The sequence below is a fragment of the Moschus berezovskii genome, chromosome 27 (assembly GCF_049115385.1).
Source record: "Moschus berezovskii isolate FMDL1 chromosome 27, NW_MosBer_1.0, whole genome shotgun sequence".
In the NCBI taxonomy this organism is placed as follows: Eukaryota; Metazoa; Chordata; class Mammalia; order Artiodactyla; family Moschidae; genus Moschus; species Moschus berezovskii.
In genome coordinates, this window is record NC_142486.1 from 15,763,377 (window position 1) to 15,786,576 (window position 23,200).

Sequence of the window (23,200 nt, forward strand, 5' to 3'; positions counted from 1 at the left end):
GCAACTATGCTGCTGCTGCTAAGTCACTTCAGTCGTGTCCGACTCTGCGTGACCCCATAGACGGCAGCCCATCAGGCTTCCCCGTCCCTGGGATTCTCCAGGCAAGAACACTGGAGTGTGCAACTATAACGACTGTCTAATTCCAGAACATTTCCATCACCCCTGAAAGAAATTTCAATCTATTAGCAACAGTCCCAGTTCATCAATTCCTTACCATCCCCTGCCAACCACTAATCAACTTTGTCTCTATGGATTTACTTCTGTAATTTTTTAAAGTGTATTAATACATGTTTCAAATTTGTATTCATTTCTAACCCAGTAAATATGGATAGATAAACCCCATATAAACAGATCTTTGGAGCCTTAATTTTTAAGAATTCAAAGGCATTCCAAGGCCCAAAAATTTGAGAATCACTGGTGTTGTATTTGTTTTCTGATATGTTGGACATAATGTCTAAACCACGGCCCTACCAGGAGCTCAGATGGTTAAGCTTCCACAAGGGTTAGGGAACTATTTAACAGACTAGATCCACAGGACATGGGAGCAAGGGTGAAGTTGACCAAGATTTAAGTTACTAAATAAGAGACGGACCATGCCTGAGACGGACCAGGGACATGCTGAGTGCTGAGTTACAAAGTAAAGAATATCCGAGTTGGTCTCCTTGGCTCAGACATAAGAGGACACAGGTCACCTGTGTAAGGTCGGACCTCAGTGGCCATTTTGGCCTCTTCCCTTCCCCTCTTCTCTTCTTCCCACTGGCAGAAAAAGGCTGACTATTGTGCTCTGTTCCCTCATTCCCTCCCCCATTGCTAGAGTGTCCTTGAGGTATCAGTTCCTGGTAAAGATCAACCCTCTCCTAATCTCCCCCTCCTAACCTCCTGTCCAGAAACAGCATTCTGCCCAGAAACAGCAAGAACTATTCCGCTGTGTCAGCACAACCTTGAGCAGATTGGGCAACCAAACCAGTCTTGCCCCCTGGCTATCTGACCTATGAGAGACCACCACTTCAAATCTTGCTAAAGTTATATAAGTTGCCTCTTGCCTTTGTTCCTTGGGGACTTCCTGACCTCGCTCTGTTAGGTCTTGGGGTTCCACCCGGGGGTGTGCAGCCATTAAAGCCTGTTACATTATCTATTTGGCGTTTGGGTTCTTTGTTTAACATCATTGGGCCCTTTCGACCTTACAATCTGGCCTCTACATCTTGGAGTGGCTTTGGGGTCGGCAAGAAGTGAGTGCAATGTGATTATCCACAATCTAGCCAGCGTGGTCCTGACCTAAATCAGTGACTAGACCGCTGACTCGCCTTGACGGCAAAGTGCCCAAATCCACAAAACGATTCCCGCCCCACAAAGACGAGAAACAACTTCTGAGGCAAGAACCTGTAAAGCTGGAGATCACTGCCAGTCGTTTAGAATAATCCCTTTTCCGTGCAACACGTTTATTCCTGTAACGTGCTTTTATTCTGCCACCAAAATAGCGAAAGTTGTATTCAGTTCAGAGAAATTTTTCGATAAATCAAATTGCCTTCGATCACCCTTTGCTCATTCATACCACGATTCGTAGCTATTTGAGGGGGAGGTAATGAAGCGATGGACATGAGTTTGAGTGAACTCCGGCAGTTGGTGATGGACAGGGAGGCCTGGCGTGCTGTGATTCATGGGGTCGCAAAGAGTCGGACACGACTGAGCGACTGAACTGAACTGAACTGAACGAAGCGAAACCTACCCCTCGAGACCCAGAAGGTATCGGGTCCCCAGTCCGCCGCAGCGCTCACTAGTGGCCCAGACGGCCACTGTCGCGAGAGCCTAGAGCGGCGGAGTTTGCGCGGGAGCGCCGGCCCGACGTCAACCGCTAAGTAGCCGACGTGCGCGCATGCGTTCTCTGCCAGGGGACTCTTTTTCTTGCAGGACCTGGAGGCGAGCCCTAGAGAGCGGGAGAGTGGCAGGCACATGCAGGAGTTTCCGCCGACGAGTAGCCGTGATTGGTGGAACCCAGTGGAGAGGGCGGGGCAGCGGGAAATTCGAATAGAGAGGCGGGCCCAGGGAGGGAGTGGGATGGACGCGGGGGTTCCGGCGCGGAGGCGACGCGAGATGGCGACGGCGATTTCGGGTAAGCTAGCCCGACTCGGGCAGGGCGGCTGCTGTAGCCTGGAGTGTTGCGGGGCGATGGGTCGGAGTCCAGTCTGGGCTCCGTGAGTTGTTCCGGAGACCGCGGTATGGCGCGGGAGCGGGGAGGAGAAAGCTGGGAGTATGGGTGGGAGTCGCAGGTCTGCTTCCTGCCCTCGGTGTCGGTCTGTAGACCCGGGTTGAGACCTAGTTCCGGCGCATTTTTGAACCCAGCTCACTTTTCCCTTGTGAACTTCAGTTTTCTTTGTTAATAAAATGGGGACAGTGACCCATCTCGGAAGATTACAGGAGTAAGCGAGCGAAAAGTAGCTAACTTTATACTCTAGCCATAGGGACAAAAGGGATCTAGATACACGTTTGGGGGAAGAGTTCCTGTATGACGTGTTTGGGTGCAGGGAGATCCCTGAGAGAGGTAAGAGGTTCAGACGGGCTGCAGCAGGGTGTGAGCTGACAGCATAAAATATGCTGTTATCACAGAAAAGGGAAATAGGGACTGTTTTCTTTTCTTATAGCCCTTCAAGTCAGAACTGTTTTAAGTTTGGAAAGGTTACTAGGGCATTGAGAATCTTGCTCTGCTGTCTTCCTGTACACTGAATTCTGGTCAGTGATTATAATGGGCACCATAGAATTTATCTGAGACCTTACTGTTTGTCGGGCCCTGTTTGGAAACAAACCTATTTAATAGGATGTCAAGCACATGTTGAGCCCTTGCTAGGGATGAGGCACAGTTGTAAGTACTTTATGGTGATGAATCATTTAATCTCTACATGCTGCTATGAGGTAGTTTATTATTGTTCCTGTTTTACAGATGAAGAAACCAAAGAACCATTGATAGGTTAAAAAACTTGCTCGAAGTTAACCAGTAAATAGTGGAGCCTGAATTCGTGCTCAGCAAATCTGATTCTAGAGTCTCTGCTCTTAACCATTTTGCCCAAGCACATGATCTTCCTGCCCTCTGAGCACAACCTACCCTCAGCCTTCCAAGGCCCACTGTGTCTGGTAAATTGTAGATATCATAAAAATGCTTGAATGAATATTTTCCCTTCCTTTAGAGGAGCTTTAGTCTGTTTCAGTAGATAGTCATAAAAATCTATAACATCGTGAAAAGCTTTGAGAGGTATGTATGAACTGCTATAGGAAACACAGAATCTGAAGTAAACTCTTGGGCATTCTAGGAAGACTTCATTAAGGGAGTGATATTTGAGGTGGGTTTCAAAGGTTGGATAGAAGTTTGCCAGGCTTTGTTGGAACGAAAAGACCACTAATTTACCTATTTCTTATTTATGTTGTAAAGAGAGGCCAAAGATGCTTTCTTTGGCTCAATTTCCTCATCAATAAAAGATGACTTAAGTTGAATGAAGCTTGGGAATTGTGGGAGAGGGGAAAATTAATTAGAAGTGCTAACTTCTCCCAACCTCAAAGTGACTTTTTAAAAAAATTATTATTTTTTTCAAAGTGGCTTTTATGGTGAAATGGTAGAATCTTCTACCATTGGCAATTGTGTGAGTGTGCCTCTCCTTCCATCTTCCCCTGTACTCTGAGCTTTGGAGGAAGAATGGCAGTGGCCACAATTTATGTTATTAATTTGACAGATCTTAATTAGTTCAGCAAATACCCACCGAGAGCCTACTCTGTGCTGGATGTTGGGAATATAAAGGCAAGCCAAGTAAGACTTGTTTTCACTGAATTCACAGTTAGATGAAAAAGACAGACAAATGTACAGCTACAGTAGAGTGTGATGGAGAAACTAGGGAGGAAGTAGAGGGAGAATGATTGGAAGGGAATGAGACTGGAGGCAAGGAGACCAGTTGGGAGGCTGTTGAAATGAAGACAACCTTTGCAAAGACTGCCCAGTAGGAAAGGAGAGACATGGACTTATTTTAAAAAGGTAGAATAGGGATAGGGAAGCCTGGTGGGCTGCCATCTATGGGGTCGCACAGAGTCGGACACGACTGAAGTGACTTAGCAGCAGCAGCAGAATTAGCATATGTTAATAAAGAACGGGTGTGAGAAATGAGACCTAAGATGGAGTTAAGAAAGCCTCTCTGATCTTTGGGGTTGGTTCCATTTATTTACGTTAGAGAGCGTAGAAAGAAGATGGGGTTGCAGAGGGATGGAGAAGGATTCATTTCAAGACAAGTGGAGTTTGAAATACCATCTAAGAGGAGGTGTCAGGGCAGCAGAGAGCACTCTGGTGTGGAGGTGTCAATTAGGAGTCATCCGCCTTGAGGTGGTATTTGAAGTCAGGAGCACAGGTGACCATGCCTGTGAAGTTAGTCGGTAATGGTGTTCTCAACTGGGGGCAGTTGTGTTCGCCATGGGGACACTTGTGGTATCTGGAGACATTTTTGGTTGTTGCAGTGGTGATGGTGGTGGGGTGTGTGCTAAACCTCCTACAATGCCCAGGGGAGCCCCACCCCCAAAGGATTATCCAGCCCACAGTATCAATAGTGCAGGAATTGAGCAACCCTGATCTAGAAAGAGGATAGAATGAGCTTAGGAAAAACGTCTAAGACTGGAAGAAACTGAGGAGTGACTAGACAACTGGTGGGTGGCAGGGAAACTAAGGGAAAAGTGTATTTTCCAAAGGAAAGCGGATACGGGGTGTTGAATACTGCAGGGAAGTCAAACAGGATGAGGACTGAACCAGGCTGTGGGCTCTAGCAGTAAAAAGATCACTGGTGACCCTGCTGAATGATGAGGGCAGGAGTGAGTTGTTGCCTTGAGGGGAGTAGCAAGAGAAATGTGTAATTACAACAATAGCTGACATCTGCTGAGTACTTATGCTGGCTGGCACTGTGTTAAAACACTGTATGTACATTATTTCTCTGGCTCCTCACAATCTTATCAGGTAGATACTGTTATTTTTATAAAAAGAAACTGAGGTTTGAAGAGGTTAAAAAAGAAGCCTTCCCAAGGTCACACAGCTAGTAGAGGAACTTGTCTCCGGCTCTGAGACCCATGGGGATGTAGGGGCTAAGAAAGCCCGGGAATCACATAATGCACTTTAGAGTTAGAGCTTCATCTGAAGCTGTGTCATTAGCTAGCTATTTTCTATGGGCAAGCTAGCTAACCTCTCTATACTGCCATTTCCTCATCTGGAAAATGGATGAATATATAACAAGATGCTTACTGGGTTTTTATCAAGTACCAGTGCTGTTGTGCTTCCCAGGTGGCACGGTGGTAAAGAATCCGCCTGCCAATTCAGGAGACACAAAAGACACAGGTTTGATCCCTGGGTCGGGAATATCCCCTGGACTAGGAAATGGCAACCCTGGAAAATTCCATGGACAGAAGAGCCTAGCAGGCTACATAGAGTCCATGGGGTCATAAAGAATCCAACGTAACTGAGCGTATACACATACCAATGCTGTTGCTGTTCTAAGCACTTTTATGTGAATGACCTTATTTACTGCCGTAAGAACCCAACGAGTATTTTTATTTATCTCCATTTTGACAGGTTGTGGAAATTGAGGCATAGGAGTGGAAAATCATTTCCCCAGGTTATTTAGTTACTTGTAAGTGGCAGAGCTAGTATTTGAACCTAGGCCATCTTAACTACAATTGTTACCAACCTGCTTACTATGTACTAGTTACTCTGTTGACATTTTACATGTTACTTCTTTTCATCCTCATTAAGATCTTCCAAGGCCCTCCTCACCCTATTTTATAGACAAGAAAACTGGGGCTCATGGATGTTAAGTCACTTGCTCAAGGTCACAAGCTGATAAGTGTTAGAGCTGGAATTAAAATCCAGCTCTGTCTAGCCAGAGTCTATACTCTTTCTACATCACCACAGACTTCCCCTTCTCCTTGTACTGCTCACTGAGCTTCATTAAGTGCTTCTGTATCTACCGTCTCTGTTCTCCTGAAAAAAACCTGGGAAAGACAGGTAAGGGGAGGTTCCTGCCCACATTTTTGAGAAGTCATTGACCTCCTTGCGGTCTGTTTTCTCATCTGCATCTGCAGGTTTCTACTTCTGACTTTCAGGACTGCCATGAGGGTCAAATGAAAACTAGATGCCCAAGTGCTTCGTAAACTTTAAAGTGAGAAATGGGGTTGCTAGCTTCATTTGTCAGATGAAGGAACGGAGGCCCAGTTTTTGGAACAGGCCGTCTGCTTGTGGGTGTACCTTATTTACAGAAAAGACTCTTCCTGGGGTAGCCTGTCCACCTTTTTGTTCTGGGGCTTCTCTGTTGGCCACAGATACCAGCCTGCTGAGGTCTGTGGTTCCCAGCACCCAGCTGCCACCACCAGCAAAGATGGAGAGTCAGAACTACCAAGAACGTTCCCAATTGGTATGTGACAGGGAGGCAATATGACATCCCCATTAAAAGCAGATTTTTGGAGGTGAAATCTAGGTTTGAATTCTGTTGTTAGCTATGAGTTATAGTATGGTATCTAAAATACAGAAATACCTCCCTCATAGATTTTTTTTCAGCTCACAGAAAGACTTTTTTTTTTTTCCAGTTTTATCTTAATTGTGTTTTTTGATGATAAAAATAACTACCCCCCCACTGCCAAATGACTTTAGATTTAATTATGAGAAGCAAACTAAACAGAAAACTTACCAGAGAAGCACTGCATGTTAGTGCCTTTGCAAGCTGAGGGACTGGAGGCTGCCTCTTAACTTTATCCTTTCCAAAGTTGTCCACAGTGTCGTGTTTTTGTTTTTTTTTTTTAATTTTTTGACCACACTGCTTGGCATGCAGGATTTTAGTTCCCTGACCAGGGATTGAACTCACACCTTCTATAATGGAAAAACTTAACCACTGGACCACCAGGGAAGTCCTGTTATTTTTTAATGCAAACGTTATAGCATTACAGAACTGGGTAACATAGAAAATAAACCCATATGACCCTCCACGGAGAGAAAACCATCACTTAACTGTTTGTGCAGGGGGGCATATGTGTGTATGTACAAATTTATATATATAAGAAACTCCAGGTAAGAATAGAGGCACAGAAAGGTCAGGGAGTTCAGTGACTGGTTTTTAGATGGGGGCAAATGTCCCCTTCCTTAATCCTAGAAGAATCCCGTGAAGTCCTGGCCTGCCACACCTTGACAATTCAGTGTACCACCGCAGCATAAGCATTACCTAGAATTGCTAGAAATACAGAATCTTTAGATCCTCTAGGTTATTTGTATACACATTACAATTTATACCCTCTTATACCTACTTACTGAGCAGGATGGGAACTGAGGCCAAACTTGCGGACACACCCAGCACAGCCAGGGTGGAAAGAGCTTCCCCTGAAATGAGCTGTGGTCCCCTGACCCTCCTAGGGGTATCTCTGGGATGCAGTCTTCAGGCTTCCTTCCCTGCCTCTGTTGTCAAGGTTATGGGCAGACGGACGGAGTCTCTTAGTCTACTAAGATGCTGGGGTTTTGCTCAGCTTTTAGGCCCTGTTTATTCCTCTGAATAGCAAAAAAGACACAATGTAGGTTATGGTTCAAGATACAGTAATAGCCACAGGGCTCCAGGCCTAAAATGCCGAGGTGCTTGGAGAGTGGCTGCACCTCTGTGAGCGTCTTCACAGGTAGATGGAACTGACAGAAGCTACCTTTCAGGAACACCATGGAAGTTAAAGTGCCTAGCACGTAGCCAGTGCTTCATAACTGTGAATGTTTGCTAAGTACACAATCAGGTTTATGGTTCCAGCTATAGATAATCTCTCTCCTTCAGCCCCCCACTGCACCCTGCCTGAGACCATGTATACTTTTTGCACATGCCTTTCCTTCTCCCTGAAATGCTTGGCAGTGACCCTACTCATTCTTCAGGGGTCAGCTCAATTAACTACCTCCACCTCCAAGACTCCTACCCTTGTGTATTTGTGGGTGCTCAGTTGTGTCACTCGTATCCCACTCTTTGCAACCTTATGGACTGTAGCCCACCAGGCTCCTCTGTCCATGTGATTTCCCAGGCAAGGATACTGGAGTGGGTTGCCATGCCCTTCTCCAGGGGATCTTCCCAACCTAGGGTGCGAAGCTGTGTCTGTCTCCCACATTGGCAGGTTGGTTCTTTACTATTAGCGCTCCCTGGGAAGCCCATTCCTACCCTTACCTCTCAGCAAAGCTGCCACCATACTTCACGCCTAAAAATGATCTTCTTCCAGGAGCCGGTCGCTGTCGGCTAAGTAAGGTGGGAGCTGGCCGGCGCCCACCTCCAGCTCGAGTGAGGGTGGCTGTGAGACTTCGGCCATTTGTGGATGGGACAGCTGGAGAAAACGACACCCCCTGTGTGCGGGGCCTGGACAGCTGTTCTCTGGAGATTGCCAACTGGAGGAACCACCAGGAGACTCTCAAATACCAGTAAGGTTCAGGCCACACTCCCTCCTGTTCTCTCTCTCCTAGGCCTGCTCACACTATCACTTGCCCAGAAGTGATTTCTCAGACCTGCTCCTGAGGATCCTTCTTCCTTCTTAGTGCAGCTTTGTTTGCCACACCTTCGTTTCAGGTAATGTTCATGGGTGCCCACTGTGATAAGGCCTCTCTAGGACAGTGTGGGGAAGGCTGGGGGCTGAATCAGACACACGTTGCTGTTCACAGTCGTAGAGCAGAAGCAGGCGCAAAGTGGGGAAGGAGCAGCGAAGGTGAGCTGGGGAGCCCAGCTCGGACCTTTGGGGAGGGGTGGGCAGGACTGGGGAAACAGACCAGCTAGCCAACCCAGGCTGCGGCCGGGTGGTGTCAGGGAAGACTGCCCACATTTGCGGGATAGAACTGACAGCTCTTTTAAAACTCCTTGGGAGATTTAAAGTTCAGGCTCCTCGGCCTATCATTCTAGGCCAGAGGGTGGCAAACTAAGATCCGCAGGTGAAACCTGTCAGCAGGCTTTGTGTAAATAAGGCTTTATTAGAATACAGTCATGCTCATTTATTTACATGTTATCTGCGGCTGCTTTCTGCCTGACTACAGTGACGGGTGAGCAGTTGTGAAAGGAACCATGTAGTCCACAGAGCCCAAAATATTTACTATCTGGCTTCTCTTGGAAAAAGTTTGCCAACCTTGTTCTAGGCCCTTGACAACTTGGCTTCAGTTTCTTTCCAGCCTCATTTCCTCCAGCACATGCTACACTCCACTTGTATCAGTGCTGACCCCGGCCTCAACCAAAGCTTCTCCGTCAGAGTACAGTGAATAAGCTTCAGGCATGTCAAGTCTCAGCTAGTCTTTACTCCATTGTGGTGTACAGATGCCGCTTTCTATAAATTCTGCGATGTGAAAAAGGATTGGGAAGCCTGGCCCTTTTATACCATGTCTTGTGTGCTATTTTTGACACTTAGAGTGTCTTTCTCTTCTCTCTCTGGCAAAAATCCTCCTTCCCCAGGCAGAATGTTACTCCTTCTAGTGCATTCTCATCTTTGTTTTCTGAGTCACAGCAAAGTGTGGGTATCTGTCTATACCACCAGACTGCAGAACTCCTAAGAGCAGGGATACCAGATTCATCTCTGTTTCTACACCAATACAGAGACTGGGATAGAACCGGTGTTCAGTGGGCACTCTCTTAGATCTTTGTGCAAGGAGAAGAATAGCGACCCTTAAATGTGAGAGCAGTTTTATCCTCTAGACCTGGGTGAGAATGGAACCCGCCACTGAGTCCCGCCTTTCTTCCTGCCTGCAGGTTTGATGCTTTCTATGGGGAGAGGAGCTCCCAGCAGGACATCTATGCCGGATCGGTGCAGCCCATCCTGAGGCACTTGCTGGAAGGGCAGAATGCCAGTGTGCTCGCCTATGGGCCCACAGGGGCAGGTGAGGATGTCAGATACAGAGCAGTCCTGGGCCAGAAGGGACTCGGGAACGGGGAAGAAAATCTCATAGCTCTCTCCACTCTTTCCCCAGGGAAAACACACACGATGCTGGGCAGCCCAGAGCAGCCTGGGGTGATTCCTCGGGCTCTCATGGACCTCCTACAGCTCACGAGGGAGGAGGGTGCTGAGGGCCGGCCGTGGGCCCTCTCTGTCACTATGTCCTACTTAGAGATCTACCAGGAAAAGGTGAGCCCCCCAGCCCCATTTTTTAATATTTATTTGGCTGCTCAGGGTCTTAGTTGCGGCACATGTGGGATCTTTAGTTGAGCCATGTGGGATCTAGTTCCCTGATCAGGGATCGAACCCAGGCTCCCTGCACTGGGAATGTGGAGTCTAGCCACTGGATCACCAGGAAGTCCTCAAGGCCCCTTTCTGATTGGGGAGGGAAGAAACAAAGGGTGAAAATCAGACCTGGTTCTGGAACATGAAGTTTTGATCTAGCAAGGAGACCTGGAAAGACTGAGGTTGGGGTAGCAGATGGCACAACTCTGAGAATCCAGCAAAGAAAATGAGACCCATAGTCAGGAAGTAGGCAGCCTGTAAGTGGAGAATTGGCCCTACCCCTCACTGCTCACATAGGTATTAGACCTCTTGGAACCTTCATCGGGAGACCTGGTGATCCGGGAAGACAGCCGAGGAAACATCCTGATTCCGGGCCTCACGCAGAAGCCCATCACTAGCTTTGCTGATTTTGAGCGGCACTTCCTGCCAGCTAGCCGAAATCGGACGGTGGGAGCCACTCGGCTTAACCAGCGCTCCTCCCGCAGTCATGCTGTGCTCCTGGTTAAGGTAAGCCCCCTGCCCAACAGGGGTGAGGACCTGTGGAGCCCCCAGAATTTGAACTAGATGGGGGCCCTTGCTCTTGCCTCCAGGTGGATCAGCGAGAACGCTTGGCCCCGTTTCGCCAGCGGGAGGGGAAACTCTACCTGATTGACTTGGCTGGCTCAGAGGACAACCGGCGCACAGGCAACAAGGGCCTGAGGCTGAAGGAGAGTGGAGCCATCAACACCTCCCTGTTTGTGTTGGGCAAGGTGGTGGATGCCTTGAACCAGGGCCTCCCCCGGGTGCCCTACCGGGACAGCAAGCTCACTCGCCTGTTGCAGGTCAGGCCTCCCATCTCGGGTAAAAGGGGCTGGAGAAGGGGGTTCTCAGGCCTGCCGGGGTATCGGGGAACAGCGGTCAGGGAGGGGGAAGGTAAGGCTACTGACCTACCCACCCTGCCCTGTCCCCGTCTCTCAGGACTCTCTGGGTGGCTCAGCTCACAGCATCCTCATTGCCAACATTGCCCCTGAGAGACGCTTCTACCTGGACACAGTCTCTGCACTCAACTTTGCAGCCAGGTCCAAGGAGGTGATCAACCGGCCTTTTACCAATGAGAGCCTGCAGCTTCCTGGTGAGGACTGGGGTGGGCTGGAGTGGACAGGCCAAGGCTGGACACCTGGGGAGTTTGCTGAATCCACCAAGGATCAGCACAGAAATTTACACCCCCTCTTTCCCCACCCTGCCACCTTCCTCTAGTCTTGGCACCTGTTAAACTGTCTCAGAAAGAACTGCTAGGCCCATCAGAGGCGAAGAGAGCCCGAGGCCCTGAGGAAGAGGAAACTGGGAGTCCCAAACTCCCAATAGCTCCAGCCTCTGCCTCCCAGAAACTCAGGTGAGCAGAGAGGGAGGGGTCCTGGGCATATTCCCTTTCCTGTTGTGTCCAGGTTGGATGCAGAGTGGCTGTGGGTTTAGTCTGTTGGATCCTTGAGTTGTGAACTTGTTCTTCCACTGGATTTAGCCAAAATCCTACTCTACTGAAATCATTGCAACCTCCAGCCTTGATGCTGCTATCAGGGGTCATAAAAAGGCTCCTCCTTGAACTCCTAGCCGCCACCCCAGCCCCCTTTTCTATTTTCCAACTCCTTTAGGCAGTCAGCAAAATCTCACATTTTGGCACCAATGTTTCAAGGATGAGCACTTTTGCTTCTGATTCAAGAGTAATGAGGATCAGGTCTTTCAGATCCCAAGGATAAAGCACAGCAGCGGAGATAAAAAGAAAGCTGTCTCATTGAGACTCAGTCTGTGTGTCAAGAGTCCAGCCTTTCTGTGACTTTCCATGGGGTCAGCTGCTGTCCTAACTTTGCCCTGCTTCTACCCTCAATCCAAACAGGGCCTCTCTAAACCAAGGAGGTGTGTGACTTCCCTTCCTGTTCTGATAACCCCAACTCATGGCCCAGTATGCACTCATGTTCAAGTCACCCCTGTTCAGTGGTCTTGTTTTCTGTGTCTGGCCACCTAGCCCTCCAAGGGACCACTTGCATCTTGATCTTTGTCCTTTTTCTACCCCTAGCTCCATTAAAGCTTTTCAACTCTCTTAAGTCCTAAGACAAATGAACAGAGGTGACCCGAGGAGGCCAAGGATTAGTGCATATTCTGCCCCAGGGGACAGTTGTATCAGGTTGGCCAGAAGATTCATTCAGGTTTTTTCATAGCATCTTACAGAAAAACCTGAACTTTTTGACCAACTCACTATTTTAGAAAGGATGGCAAAAAGCGCTTGGGTACTTGTGTTCATTCGGAATCCCATCTCTCGATCTTGTCCTTAAACTATTTGTTAGCAGTCCCCTCTCCTATGTGTACAGACTCAAGAGAAACGTATACACATGCACATCTGTAAAACATGTGAACAGGCAAGGTCTCTGCCAGATAGGCACCTTGGGTAACCTCAGATGTGGGGCACATCAGACCTAAACAGACCCCGACCTCCGTGGGCTCACATTTCAGTAGAGGAAACAAGATGGGAACATCGTATATGATGCAAGGTCGACAGTACAGAGCACAATAGGGAAGGAGGATCCTTTTGTTCTGTGACAGCCAGGAAAGACGAAATGACTTCTATATTCATCTGTACTTTCTGATCTTGCTCTCGGAGGCCCTTGTACATAAAGAACAGGGCAGCTTCTATCCTCCAAAAGCTAGTTCATAATTTAGGAAAGAAGATACACAGCCAAGCTGGCGTCACCAGAAAGGTAGCATCAAACTGACTTTGAATGATAATTGAGATCAGATGTGAGGGGAAAATTCCAGACAGAAGGACCAGATGTTACCATGTTCAGATTAAGTCAGGTCTCCATTTGAATAGGCTTTTCCTACTGCCCACAGGAGAAAGGCTTGGCATTTGAGGTCTTCAGTGCTTTTCAGAGCCCTGCTGAAGATGACCTCTGTGAAACTTGCACCAATTGCTCCTCCAAATGAACAGGCACACGGATGGCCCTTGCTGTCACCTTATGATCTCTTACTGTTCGACAGTGAGTGCCTCAGGGCAGGTGGATGTCTTTGATCCCATGAATACCTGCCATTCAGTGGTCATGAAATATTCTTCTCTTTGATCTCCTGGCCTCCTTGAGAGGTTTACCTGGGCAAGTAGTGATTGATCCCCATTCACCTGAAGAAGACACTGCATCCAGGGTGTCTGGATAACTTGTACAGGGTTGCCAGCAAGTTAACAGTAGGGTTCTGGAACCACAGAAATACCAAGTTAAGGCAGGATGAGGGGAATCCTGCTGTTGGAGAGGATGATGAGAGAAGAGGTAAGTGGGAAGTAACCTCTTTGTGTGCTCAGCCCTCTACAGAAGCTAAGCAGCATGGATCCGGCAGTGCTGGAGCGCCTTCTAAGCTTGGACCGTCTTCTGGGCTCCCAGGGGAGCCAGGGGACCCCTCTGCTGAACACCCCAAAGCGAGAGCGGATGGTGCTCATGAAGACGGTGGAAGAGAAGGATTTGGAAATTGAGGTAAGTGTTGGGAGGTTGGGGCTGAGATTCCTGCTGACCTTGAGAAGCAGTCAGAGGATCTTCAGATAGGGAAGGACTGGAAAGGCTGAACCAGCATCCAGTTTTCACCCAATACTAGAATCCCTCAGTTCTCTAGCTTCTGCTTGAATGTTCTTAACATGGCTTAACTTTGAAAAATAACAGATCCTATGTGAGGGGACAAGAGAAAAAAATTCCAGGTACAAGTGTAAGACATTGCCATTTGCTAAAACCCAGATCAAATTGTTAGGACTCTCTGCTTGAACAGCCTTTCCCTTCAGTATTTCACAAAGAAGCTCCTTCCACCTCTGGGCAGCCCTGGTCTTTAGAAAGCCCTTAATTACCCTGGGCTCCAGTTGTCTCCTGGTAGTTTCTCTTATTGGTGCTCACTTTGCTCTTCTAAGGCCTCAGAGCCCTGCACACTCACTTTCCTAATCCACTGCCTTAAAGTTGGTTCTGGGTCATCTCTTTCCCTGATCCTTTCTAACAGAGGCTTAAGATGAAACAAAAAGAACTGGAAGCCAAAGTGCTGGCCCAGGAGGCTGCTGACCCCAAGGAGAAAGAGAACTACTCTCCCACAATGCTCCGACCCCTTGCTCGCCGTACAGTCACAGTGGCTAAGCCCCTCAAAAAGGCAGTGGTGATGCCTCTACAACTGAGTAAGTTTGGCTGTAGGAGCCAGAAGCGCCCAGATAACAGATCTTGGAAGGAAGGTAGTATTTGGAGCAGCTGTCCTTATGTCACTCATGTCCTCCCACCATGATGGAAAGGGGGAAAGTGGATATGAAGTAAGAGCTGGGTGTACTGCTGTCATTTACTACAGTGGGGTAGACTGACCAGTGCATGACTGATTATCATGAAAGACCAACTGAGATTACTTTCATATACAAGTATGAGAAAGGTCCTGTGGAAACAAAAGAGGTTAACTTGGGGTGGAGGGGAACTGAGGAATCAGTAACAGAAGACCAAAAGGCTACCGGGGGGCTGAAAAGTGGCCTCTGCTCTGACTCCAGCTCATAATTCTTACTTTCAGTTCAGGAGCAGGCAGCATCCCCAAATGCGGAGATCCATATCTTGAAGAAGAAAGGCCGGAAGAGAAAGGTGAGAGTAGCTGCAGGCTTAGGCTACACCTAGAGCCCAGGAGAAGAGGCAGAGACCTTTAGAGGGAAGAGGTTTGGCCACAGTTACGTGGCCTGTCCAAACACTTATCAGCTATTTACAACCCTTCCATGTTGCTTACCCTCAGAATGCCTTACAGGGCATTTAGGATGAAATGCGGTAATACAAATGTACCTGTTAACAGGATGGGTGTCCATCACCTGTTATTTTTCTTTCTTCCCGATGGCTCTGACTCTGTCAGTAGCTACTTACTAGGCACAGTGTGTAGCCTGGGTCTACAGAGCCCACTTAGGCAGACAACTACACAGTCCAGAAATAGCACTGAAAGACCCACCTCAGTTTTTAAACTGAGATGACATCAGTTGAGTCATTTGTTGAGTACTTTGTCTTATGTGCCTTCCTGGAGATGAAAGAACTTATTCTTTCCTTTTCAGAAATGAGGGACCAGATTTAAGAGCTTACTGTGTATTTTACATTCATTAACTCATTTGACAATCACAACAACTCTATTTTACTCTTTCACAGATCAGATAAATTGGGAATCACGCCAGAGTGACCAGAAGGAAGGGTGTCGGGACAGACACTGGACAGGAGGGAAATAGAGGCTGGGGAGGGCGGGCAGGTAGCTGCTGTTAAGACTCCTATCCTTGGCAGAGGAGTCCAGAGCGGTTCACTGCCGCGGGCCGAAGAGCAAACTCTGCTGTTTCTGTCACTCACCTCCTGCTCATAGCTGGAGTCCCTGGATGCCTCACAGCCAGAGGACAAGGCTGAGGACGGCTGGGAGCTGCAGATCAGCCCAGAGCTACTGGCCCATGGTCGCCAAAAAATATTAGATCTGCTGAACGAAGGCTCAGCCCGTGACCTGCGCAGCCTGCAGCGCATTGGCCAAAAGAAGGCTCAGCTCATCGTGGGCTGGAGGGAGCTCCACGGCCCCTTCAGCCAGGTAATGGCCCAGGGAGGACAGCCTTGGAATGGAGTTGGGTGGGGGGAACCTAGACCCTTCCCCATCACTGTTGTCCTGCCAGGTTGAGGACCTGGAACGCGTGGAGGGCATATCAGGGAAACAGATGGAGTCGTTCCTGAAGGTGAGCCCGCGGCTCGGGCCCCCTTGTTCCCCTGGCTTGTGCCCCGCCCGGCTCTAAACCTGCTCTCCCCTCCTGTGTTGCAGGCAAACATCCTGGGTCTTGCCGCGGGCCAGGGCTGTGGCCCCTCCTGACTGCCGGCTCCCCTCCTGTCCACCCCCCGTTTTTTTTTTTTAAGTCCTTGTGTAACTGCTTGTCTTGTAAATACAGTTTTCACTCCGTTGCTTCAGCCTGATTCTTGGGACTACGGGGGCGGGGCCGGGGCCGGGGTATAATTGCCCTTGGGATGGGCCACAAGCTCAGCCGGCAAACTTCTTTGGGCGCCATCTTTGGGAAAACACGAAACAGCGCAGGATTGTAAATAAACCGCTGGAGTAGGAGGGGGACGGGACGGTGGCCGAGAGGAAGCAAAAAGCTCCTGCGAAAGCCCTAGGACGACGACCGTTAGGCGGGCGCGCGCTTAGAGCTTAGCCCCGCCCCATCCGTAGCCCCGGCGCGCGCTCCCCTACTCTCCCGCTCGACAACGACAGCGAGCTTGTGCGCGTGCGCGCGGAATAACGGCCGCTGGCGGAGGGAAGCGGGGGGTGGAATCTTTGGGGGGGGGAAGAGAGAAGCCGCCCCGTCTCCCGCGCGCCCACCACCTGCGCCATCGTCAGCCAATCAGCGGCCGTCTCAGGGGTCTCGCGCTTGGGGCGACTCCGGCTGCTGGGTGGCTCCCCTGTCCCTCCTCCCGCCAGAGTCCCTCTCGTACCTCCCCCCTCCCGCGGGCCTCGCGCGCGCTCGCGCTCGCGCCCGCTCCAGCCTCTTGTGTGTCCTCGCGCCCCCCGCCCGCCCTCCCTCCCCGCGCGCGTTGTGCTCCGCTCCCCCCACCCTCCTCCTCCTTCCCCCCTCCCGCCCGCCCCGCGCGCCACCTCCCCGGGTTCCCCCCTCCCCCACGGCCGCCTCCTCCTCCTCCCGCCCCAGGGTGAGCGCGAGCCACCTCCCTCCCTCCCTCCGCCATGGATCCCGGCAACTGGAGCAGCTTCATCTTCCAGGTAACAACCCCCTCCCCCGCCCCACCCCCCCTTCCCACACCCCCTCCCGCCCGCCCTCCCGTCCCACCCCCCCTCCGCGCGCCCGGTGCGCGCGCAGCTGTCCCCCTCCCTCCCTCGCGCCCTCCCCCGCCCTCCCCGAGGCGCCGGCTGGGCGCGCGCGCGGCGGGGGCCGAGGCTGCTCCCTCGCTCCCCCCACCCCGCCCCGCCAGGCTCCAACCGCCGCCGCCGCCGCCGCCGCCCGGGCCCCCGCCCCCGGCCCCCGGCCCCGCGGGGCCTCCCGCCCCCACCCAGGGGGCGTCGCCGCCGCCGTCGCCGCCGCGCTCCGCGGCCCGCCAGGCGCCCTCCTTCCCTCCCTCCCGCCGGCCGGGGTGCGCGGGCGGCGGGGCGGCCCGCGGGCCATGCGTTCGGCGCGGCCCAGCCCGGCCGGCCGGGGGCGGCGCCCCGAGCCCGGGCCCCGCGCGGCCCGCGCCCCCGGCCCCCGCTGAGCCCCGGGGGCCCCGCCGTGGCCGAGGCCATGTTCCCCGTGTTCCCTTGCACGCTGCTGGCCCCCCCCTTCCCCGTGCTGGGCCTGGACTCCCGGGGGGTGGGCGGCCTCATGAACTCCTTCCCGCCACCTCAGGGTCACGCCCAGAACCCCCTGCAGGTCGGGGCTGAGCTCCAGTCCCGCTTCTTTGCCTCCCAGGGCTGCGCCCAGAGTCCATTCCAGGTGAGTAGGGGCCGGCCGTGGCGGGCCGGGCCGGGAGGGCGCCGACCCGCGGCCGCGGCCCACACGGCGCCTTGTCTTCGCAGGCCGCGCCGGCGCCCCCACCCACGCCCCAGGCCCCGGCGGCCGAGCCCCTCCAGGTGGACTTGCTCCCGGTCCTCGCCGCCGCCCAGGAGTCCGCCGCGGCCGCGGCTGCCGCCGCTGCTGCCGCCGCCGCCGCCGCCGTTGCTGCTGCTCCTCCGGCCCCGGCCGCCGCCTCCACTGTGGACACAGCGGCTCTGAAGCAGCCCCCGGCGCCCCCTCCGCCGCCCCCGCCGGTGTCGGCGCCCGCCGCCGAGGCCGCGCCCCCTGTCTCTGCCGCCACCATCGCCGCAGCCGCGGCCACCGCCGTCGTTGCCCCAACCTCGACGGTCGCCGTGGCCCCGGTCGCATCTGCCTTGGAGAAGAAGACAAAGAGCAAGGGGCCCTACATCTGCGCCCTGTGCGCCAAGGAGTTCAAGAACGGCTACAACCTCCGAAGGCACGAGGCCATCCACACCGGAGCCAAAGCCGGCCGGGTCCCCTCGGGTGCTATGAAGATGCCCACCATGGTGCCCCTGAGCCTCTTGAGCGTGCCCCAACTGAGCGGAGCCGGCGGGGGAGGGGGAGAGGCGGGTGCCGGCGGCGGAGCGGCCGCAGTGGCCGCCGGTGGCGTGGTGACCACGACCGCCTCGGGAAAGCGCATCCGAAAGAACCACGCCTGCGAGATGTGCGGCAAGGCCTTCCGCGACGTCTACCACCTGAACCGACACAAGCTGTCGCACTCGGACGAGAAGCCCTACCAGTGCCCGGTGTGCCAGCAGCGCTTCAAGCGCAAGGACCGCATGAGCTACCACGTGCGCTCACATGACGGCGCTGTGCACAAGCCCTACAACTGCTCCCACTGTGGCAAGAGCTTCTCCCGGTGTGCACGGGGCCTCGGCCGCCCCCTGGGCGGGTGGGGAGGGAGGGAAGGTCGGCGATGGAGGTGGCCTGGCCTTGGCTGGTGGGGAGGGAGGGAGCTCTCTGAGGATGGGGACTGGGAGCCACTCCCAGGGAGGAGGGAGGAAAGCCTCTCCCGGTTACCAGGGAGCAGGGGGTGGTCCTTAGCAAAAGTAGGTGGGTCCTTAGGTTGTAGGAGTGCTTCGAGTGGGAGGAGGCCGAGGCCTCCTAGAGCGAGAGGAGGGATTTCCTGCCTAACCGGGGCTCTGAATTCCTGGGCTTGGGAGAAAACGCAGGGACCCTTGCAGATGCTTGATGGACCGAGTTAGGCAGACTCGGGGACCCATCCACACCCCAGGGCCCTAACCCCAACCCCAACGTGTCCCCAGGCCGGATCACCTCAACAGTCACGTCAGACAAGTGCACTCAACAGAACGGCCCTTCAAATGTGAGGTAGGAAGCCCGCCTCCTCCTGTCCTGATTTTCATGATTTTGATCCTCATTGTAGTTGTCTGAGTTCAGCCTCTCAGAGCCCCTTTTTCTCTCTCTTCTTTTTGCTTTTTCACTCCATTTTCTCATCCCTTCTTCAAGGCCTCATCATCTCACTCCCATTTCCTACAGATCAAAGACCCCCAAGGCTCTGATTCCTTTAACCTCTTGCCCCCCTCGCCCCACTCCCCGAAGCTTTAACTCTCCTGACACCCCCCACGCCCCTCCCCCCTCCCCAGAAATGTGAGGCAGCTTTTGCTACGAAGGATCGTCTGCGGGCCCACACAGTACGACACGAGGAGAAGGTGCCATGTCATGTTTGTGGCAAGATGTTGAGCTCGGCTTATATTTCGGACCACATGAAGGTGCACAGCCAGGGCCCTCACCATGTCTGTGAGCTCTGCAACAAAGGTACATGCTGAGAGATGCCGGGAGGGCCAGGGACAGAGGGTGGGGACAAAACCAGAGGCCCTTCCACAGATGTGGGTTAAAGGTGCTGTAGCCAAGAGCTCGTGGCATCTAGAGCCCTTTAGAAAGCACACGAAGGAACTTGGGACAACTGAATATCACTAAGTTCTAAGATGTCATGGCTGGAGGAGATGATCTACCAGAAGGAGTCAACTTCTGGGAGTGTGTGTGGGGAGATGGGAGGGGGCACGGCTGCTTTGGGGAAGGAGTGGTCAAGAGGGCCAGTTCCCACCGGTTGGCAGGCAAGGTTTCAGCTGTGCAGCCACAAGTTCTTGTCTTCAGCTCCTGGGGCAAGTGGAGTACGTTGGCAGAGATTTACAAAGTACTCGCCCTGTCTCAGTAGCAGAGGGAGCTGCTTTTAAACAAATTCACTCCACTGAGTAACTGGGCTGAGACTGTATGGGGCACTGGAGGGAGGGGACACAGCCGTCTCTGCTGAGGGTTAACTCTTCAAGTGGCTAGGAATCAGTGTCCTGTCACCCCGGGAGAGATCCCCCAGCCACAGAGAATGGACTCTGGGGACACCAAGGCCCAGAAGCCATCACCATTCAACCAGTTCCCACGCTCGGGGGGCTGTTCCCCCCGCACAGCCCCAGCAGAGTAGTTGGCCCCAGGCTACCAAGGATGTGGTGGGAGGAGGACAGGGCCATCTGAGGAGGGCGTCCCCAGCCTAGGAGAACAACCCCGTCTCTGGGGTCTCCACCTGGCTGACCCCCACCCCCCCATCCCCATCCACCCCCCTAATAGGCTTCACCACGGCAGCATACCTGCGCATCCACGCGGTGAAGGACCATGGGCTCCAGGCCCCGCGGGCTGACCGCATCCTGTGCAAGCTGTGCAGCGTGCACTGCAAGACCCCTGCCCAGCTGGCCGGCCACATGCAGACCCATCTGGGGGGGGCCGCCCCCCCTGTCCCGGGAGATGCCCCCCAGCCACAGCCCACCTGCTGAGGGGGACCCCCGCACCCACCAGGCAAGGCGTGGGGCATGGCTGGGGGGGGTGGGATGGGGTTCGTGGGACGAGGGGGCTCACAGGACCCAATAGGGGATCTTAGGAAGGCCAGGGATGCCCAGCTATCCCCAAGTTAGGGAGACTTCTGGGACCAGGGAGGGCCTTTCAGGAGAATGAGGTAAGGATGCAGGCCGAAATCTCAACTAAACAGGGAGTGAGCAACGGCTGTGTCCCAGGGGAGGGTGTCTGGGGCACGGGGCAAGGCTCTTGCCATTCAGGTTGCGCTGTGATCTCCTGGTGTTTTTCACCCTGCAGGTACAGGTGAGGTCTGTCCAATGGCAGGTGAGGTCTGTCCAATGGCGGCAGCGGCGGCAGCAGCAGCAGCGGCAGCAGCAGTTGCAGCCCCACCCACAGCCGTGGGCTCCCTCTCGGGGGCCGAGGGGGTGCCTGTGAGCTCTCAGCCACTTCCCTCCCAGCCCTGGTGAGCTCCAAGTTGGTGGGGGGGAGAGGGGAGAATGGAGGAAAGTCCCTCGGTACCATCTCCTCTTCCCCTCTCTTTTCCCACCAACTCCTCACTACTTCCCCCACCAACCAAGGAGCCTCCAGAAGGAAAGGAGGAAGAAATGTTTTCTTAGGGGAATTCGCTAGGTTTTAACGATTTGTTTCTCCTGCTCCTCTCTCCCTGAAACCTGACCCCATACACACTTGTCCCCTTGGTTGTGTTGAAGTCCCCTGGACAGTGGGCAGGGGGGAGCAGAGGACAGGAGTGGCCACTGCCCTCACCCCCTCTCCTCTCTGTGACCCCCTGCCCTGCCCTTCCAGGGATTTGTGAGCCTTCTCCCTTGATGGTCCTTCTTGCTCTCCTCCTTCCAGTGCCCCCCCCCCTTACTGTCTGCTGCCCCTCCCTGGGGAGTTGGTGCTTTTTTTTTTTTTCCAGGGGGAGGGAGGAGAGGAAGGAGGGAAATCAAAGATTCTGTCCCAGAGATGGGGAAAGGTGAGATTTGAGAAGGGGCAGAAGGCAAAGGTTGTACCTTCATCAGGTGGGGTTGTTTGGGGTCAGGCCCTGAACATCATCCTGCTTAAGAATCTGTCAGGGGAAAACAAGTCAAGGGGAGCAAAAGAAGGAGCCACTAGGGCCAGAGGCAGGACAAGAGATGGAATCCTAGGGGCCAGGGTAAATGGAGGTATCCAGGGACTAGAGGTGCTTCCTGGGGGTGGGGGGAATGCAGCCACAGTGTCTCCCCCTTCCCTCTTCCACCCCAGCTCCAGCCCTGGCCTTTTCTTTTCATCCCTCTCCCCCACGACAGAAGCTGTGGCCCTGGCCATGTCATCGTGTTCCGGTGTCCCCTGCATGTTCCCCACCCTTCACCCCCTCCTTTTGCGCGGACCCTATTACAATAAATTTTAAATAAAAACCTGTCTCAGACTCAATGAATGAATTGCTCTCACCAAGCCCCCTGTTCCACCCCCCAAGGGAATTCTTAGGCCTGCAGTTGGTCGGTTAGTCAAAGCCTTGCTGTGCCCTGTGCAGCTCTGAGGCTCCGGCTCCTCCTCCAGAGGCAGCACCAGCCGAGGCAGTCCAGATTCAGGGGTGGGGCCGAGGCTCCTAGGCTGTGGGGAGCAAGTTCTAGGACTCCAGAGTCTCTGGGGAATACTCAATCCACCCAGGCCCAGAATAGCCCCTGGAGATTTGAAGAGGCCTGGGTCAGAAACCCAAACAGTTGCTGGACCTAAATGCTGCTTTTCCGCTTCCCCCCGTCCAGACCCATTGCCTGCTGCTCACACCCCAGCCCAATACCTGCACACTCTTAAGGCCCTGAGAGGTGATGGATGATGTAGCTCTAGAAAGACTGGGCAACTCAGCCCTAGGACTGGGAACAAAGACGTTGAGAATAAAAACTGCACTTCTCCCCACTCGTCCTCTTCATTCTTGGTGTGGTCCACCCTGCTCTCACCCAGCCCCCTCCTGTTCCAGACTGCTCTTGCAGCCTCCATCCTGCCCCTTGGAGTTCCCTTTCCAGTCACTGCTCTGACCCTTCCAGGGACCCTTTTCTTGAGCCTTCCATTACCCATTTCTGCTGCTGCTGCTTCCTTGGCGGTAGAGAGATTTGCGTTCTGCAGGCTCCCTTCTGGAAACTCCACCCTGATCATCCTCTGCAGCCTCTCTCAAGTTTGGCCTCATCTCCCTTCCCTTCCTGCTGGCAGGGGTGCCTCCACCTGGTCCTGCCTGTCTCACTGGTTCAGCCTCCTCGGAGACCCCTCTCCGCTTCCCCTGACCCCCTGCCTCTGCCAGGACCCCCGATGACCGTTGGCGGGAGGGGCCCGGGGCCTGGGAAGGGGGCACCCCCCAGGAGGCGCGCGGGGGAAGGGCTAGGGAGCCGCGCGAGTGGTCCCCCGGCCGGTTGCCCAGGTAACGCGGGGCCTGGCACGCGTGGCTCCCTCCGGCTGGCCGGGAGGGGCGGGAGCCGTGCAAGGGGCGGGGGCGGTGCGCGGCAGCGAAGCGTAGGGGAGGGGACCGGAGAGGAGGGGACGAGCCGAGGGGAGGGGAGACCCGCCGCCTCCCTCCCTCTCTCGCTGACTTGCTCCCTCCCGGGCTGCTGCGGCTGCAAGCACGGCGGTGGCGGCGGCGGCGGCGGCAGCAGCCGGAGCAGTCTGGAGGCCGGCGTCGAG

The 23,200-nt window shown here is 53.6% G+C and overlaps 2 protein-coding genes across 8 annotated transcripts; both read left to right on the forward strand.

Annotated features, from left to right (window-relative positions):
• The first annotated feature begins 1,957 nt into the window (after positions 1 to 1,957).
• Positions 1,958 to 16,165, forward strand: KIF22 (kinesin family member 22). 2 transcript variants are annotated; one of them, XM_055408919.2, is made up of 14 exons: positions 1,958 to 2,110; positions 8,245 to 8,440; positions 9,747 to 9,874; positions 9,965 to 10,119; positions 10,513 to 10,722; positions 10,806 to 11,036; positions 11,173 to 11,326; positions 11,452 to 11,587; positions 13,538 to 13,706; positions 14,215 to 14,383; positions 14,758 to 14,825; positions 15,574 to 15,786; positions 15,869 to 15,928; positions 16,012 to 16,165. In XM_055408919.2, exons 1-14 carry the CDS (start codon positions 2,056 to 2,058, stop codon positions 16,057 to 16,059), a joined length of 1,992 nt encoding a protein of 663 aa, XP_055264894.2. In that variant the 5' UTR covers positions 1,958 to 2,055; the 3' UTR covers positions 16,060 to 16,165. The 2 variants fall into 2 exon arrangements, with proteins under 2 accessions (XP_055264894.2, XP_088689468.1); XM_088833342.1 differs by lacking the exon at positions 8,245 to 8,440 and adding an exon at positions 8,483 to 8,585 and having other exon boundaries at positions 2,064 to 2,110.
• A 335-nt stretch (positions 16,166 to 16,500) lies between these two features.
• MAZ (MYC associated zinc finger protein) lies at positions 16,501 to 21,949 on the forward strand. 6 transcript variants are annotated; one of them, XM_055409836.2, is made up of 7 exons: positions 16,501 to 16,959; positions 17,579 to 17,665; positions 17,749 to 18,605; positions 19,012 to 19,075; positions 19,351 to 19,522; positions 20,846 to 21,011; positions 21,794 to 21,949. In XM_055409836.2, exons 1-7 carry the CDS (start codon positions 16,924 to 16,926, stop codon positions 21,936 to 21,938), a joined length of 1,527 nt encoding a protein of 508 aa, XP_055265811.1. In that variant the 5' UTR covers positions 16,501 to 16,923; the 3' UTR covers positions 21,939 to 21,949. The 6 variants fall into 6 exon arrangements, with proteins under 6 accessions (XP_055265811.1, XP_055265814.1, XP_055265815.1 ...); XM_055409839.2 differs by having other exon boundaries at positions 16,505 to 16,959; positions 20,846 to 21,949; XM_055409835.2 differs by lacking the exon at positions 16,501 to 16,959 and having other exon boundaries at positions 17,165 to 17,665.
• Positions 21,950 to 23,200: the final 1,251 nt, after the last annotated feature.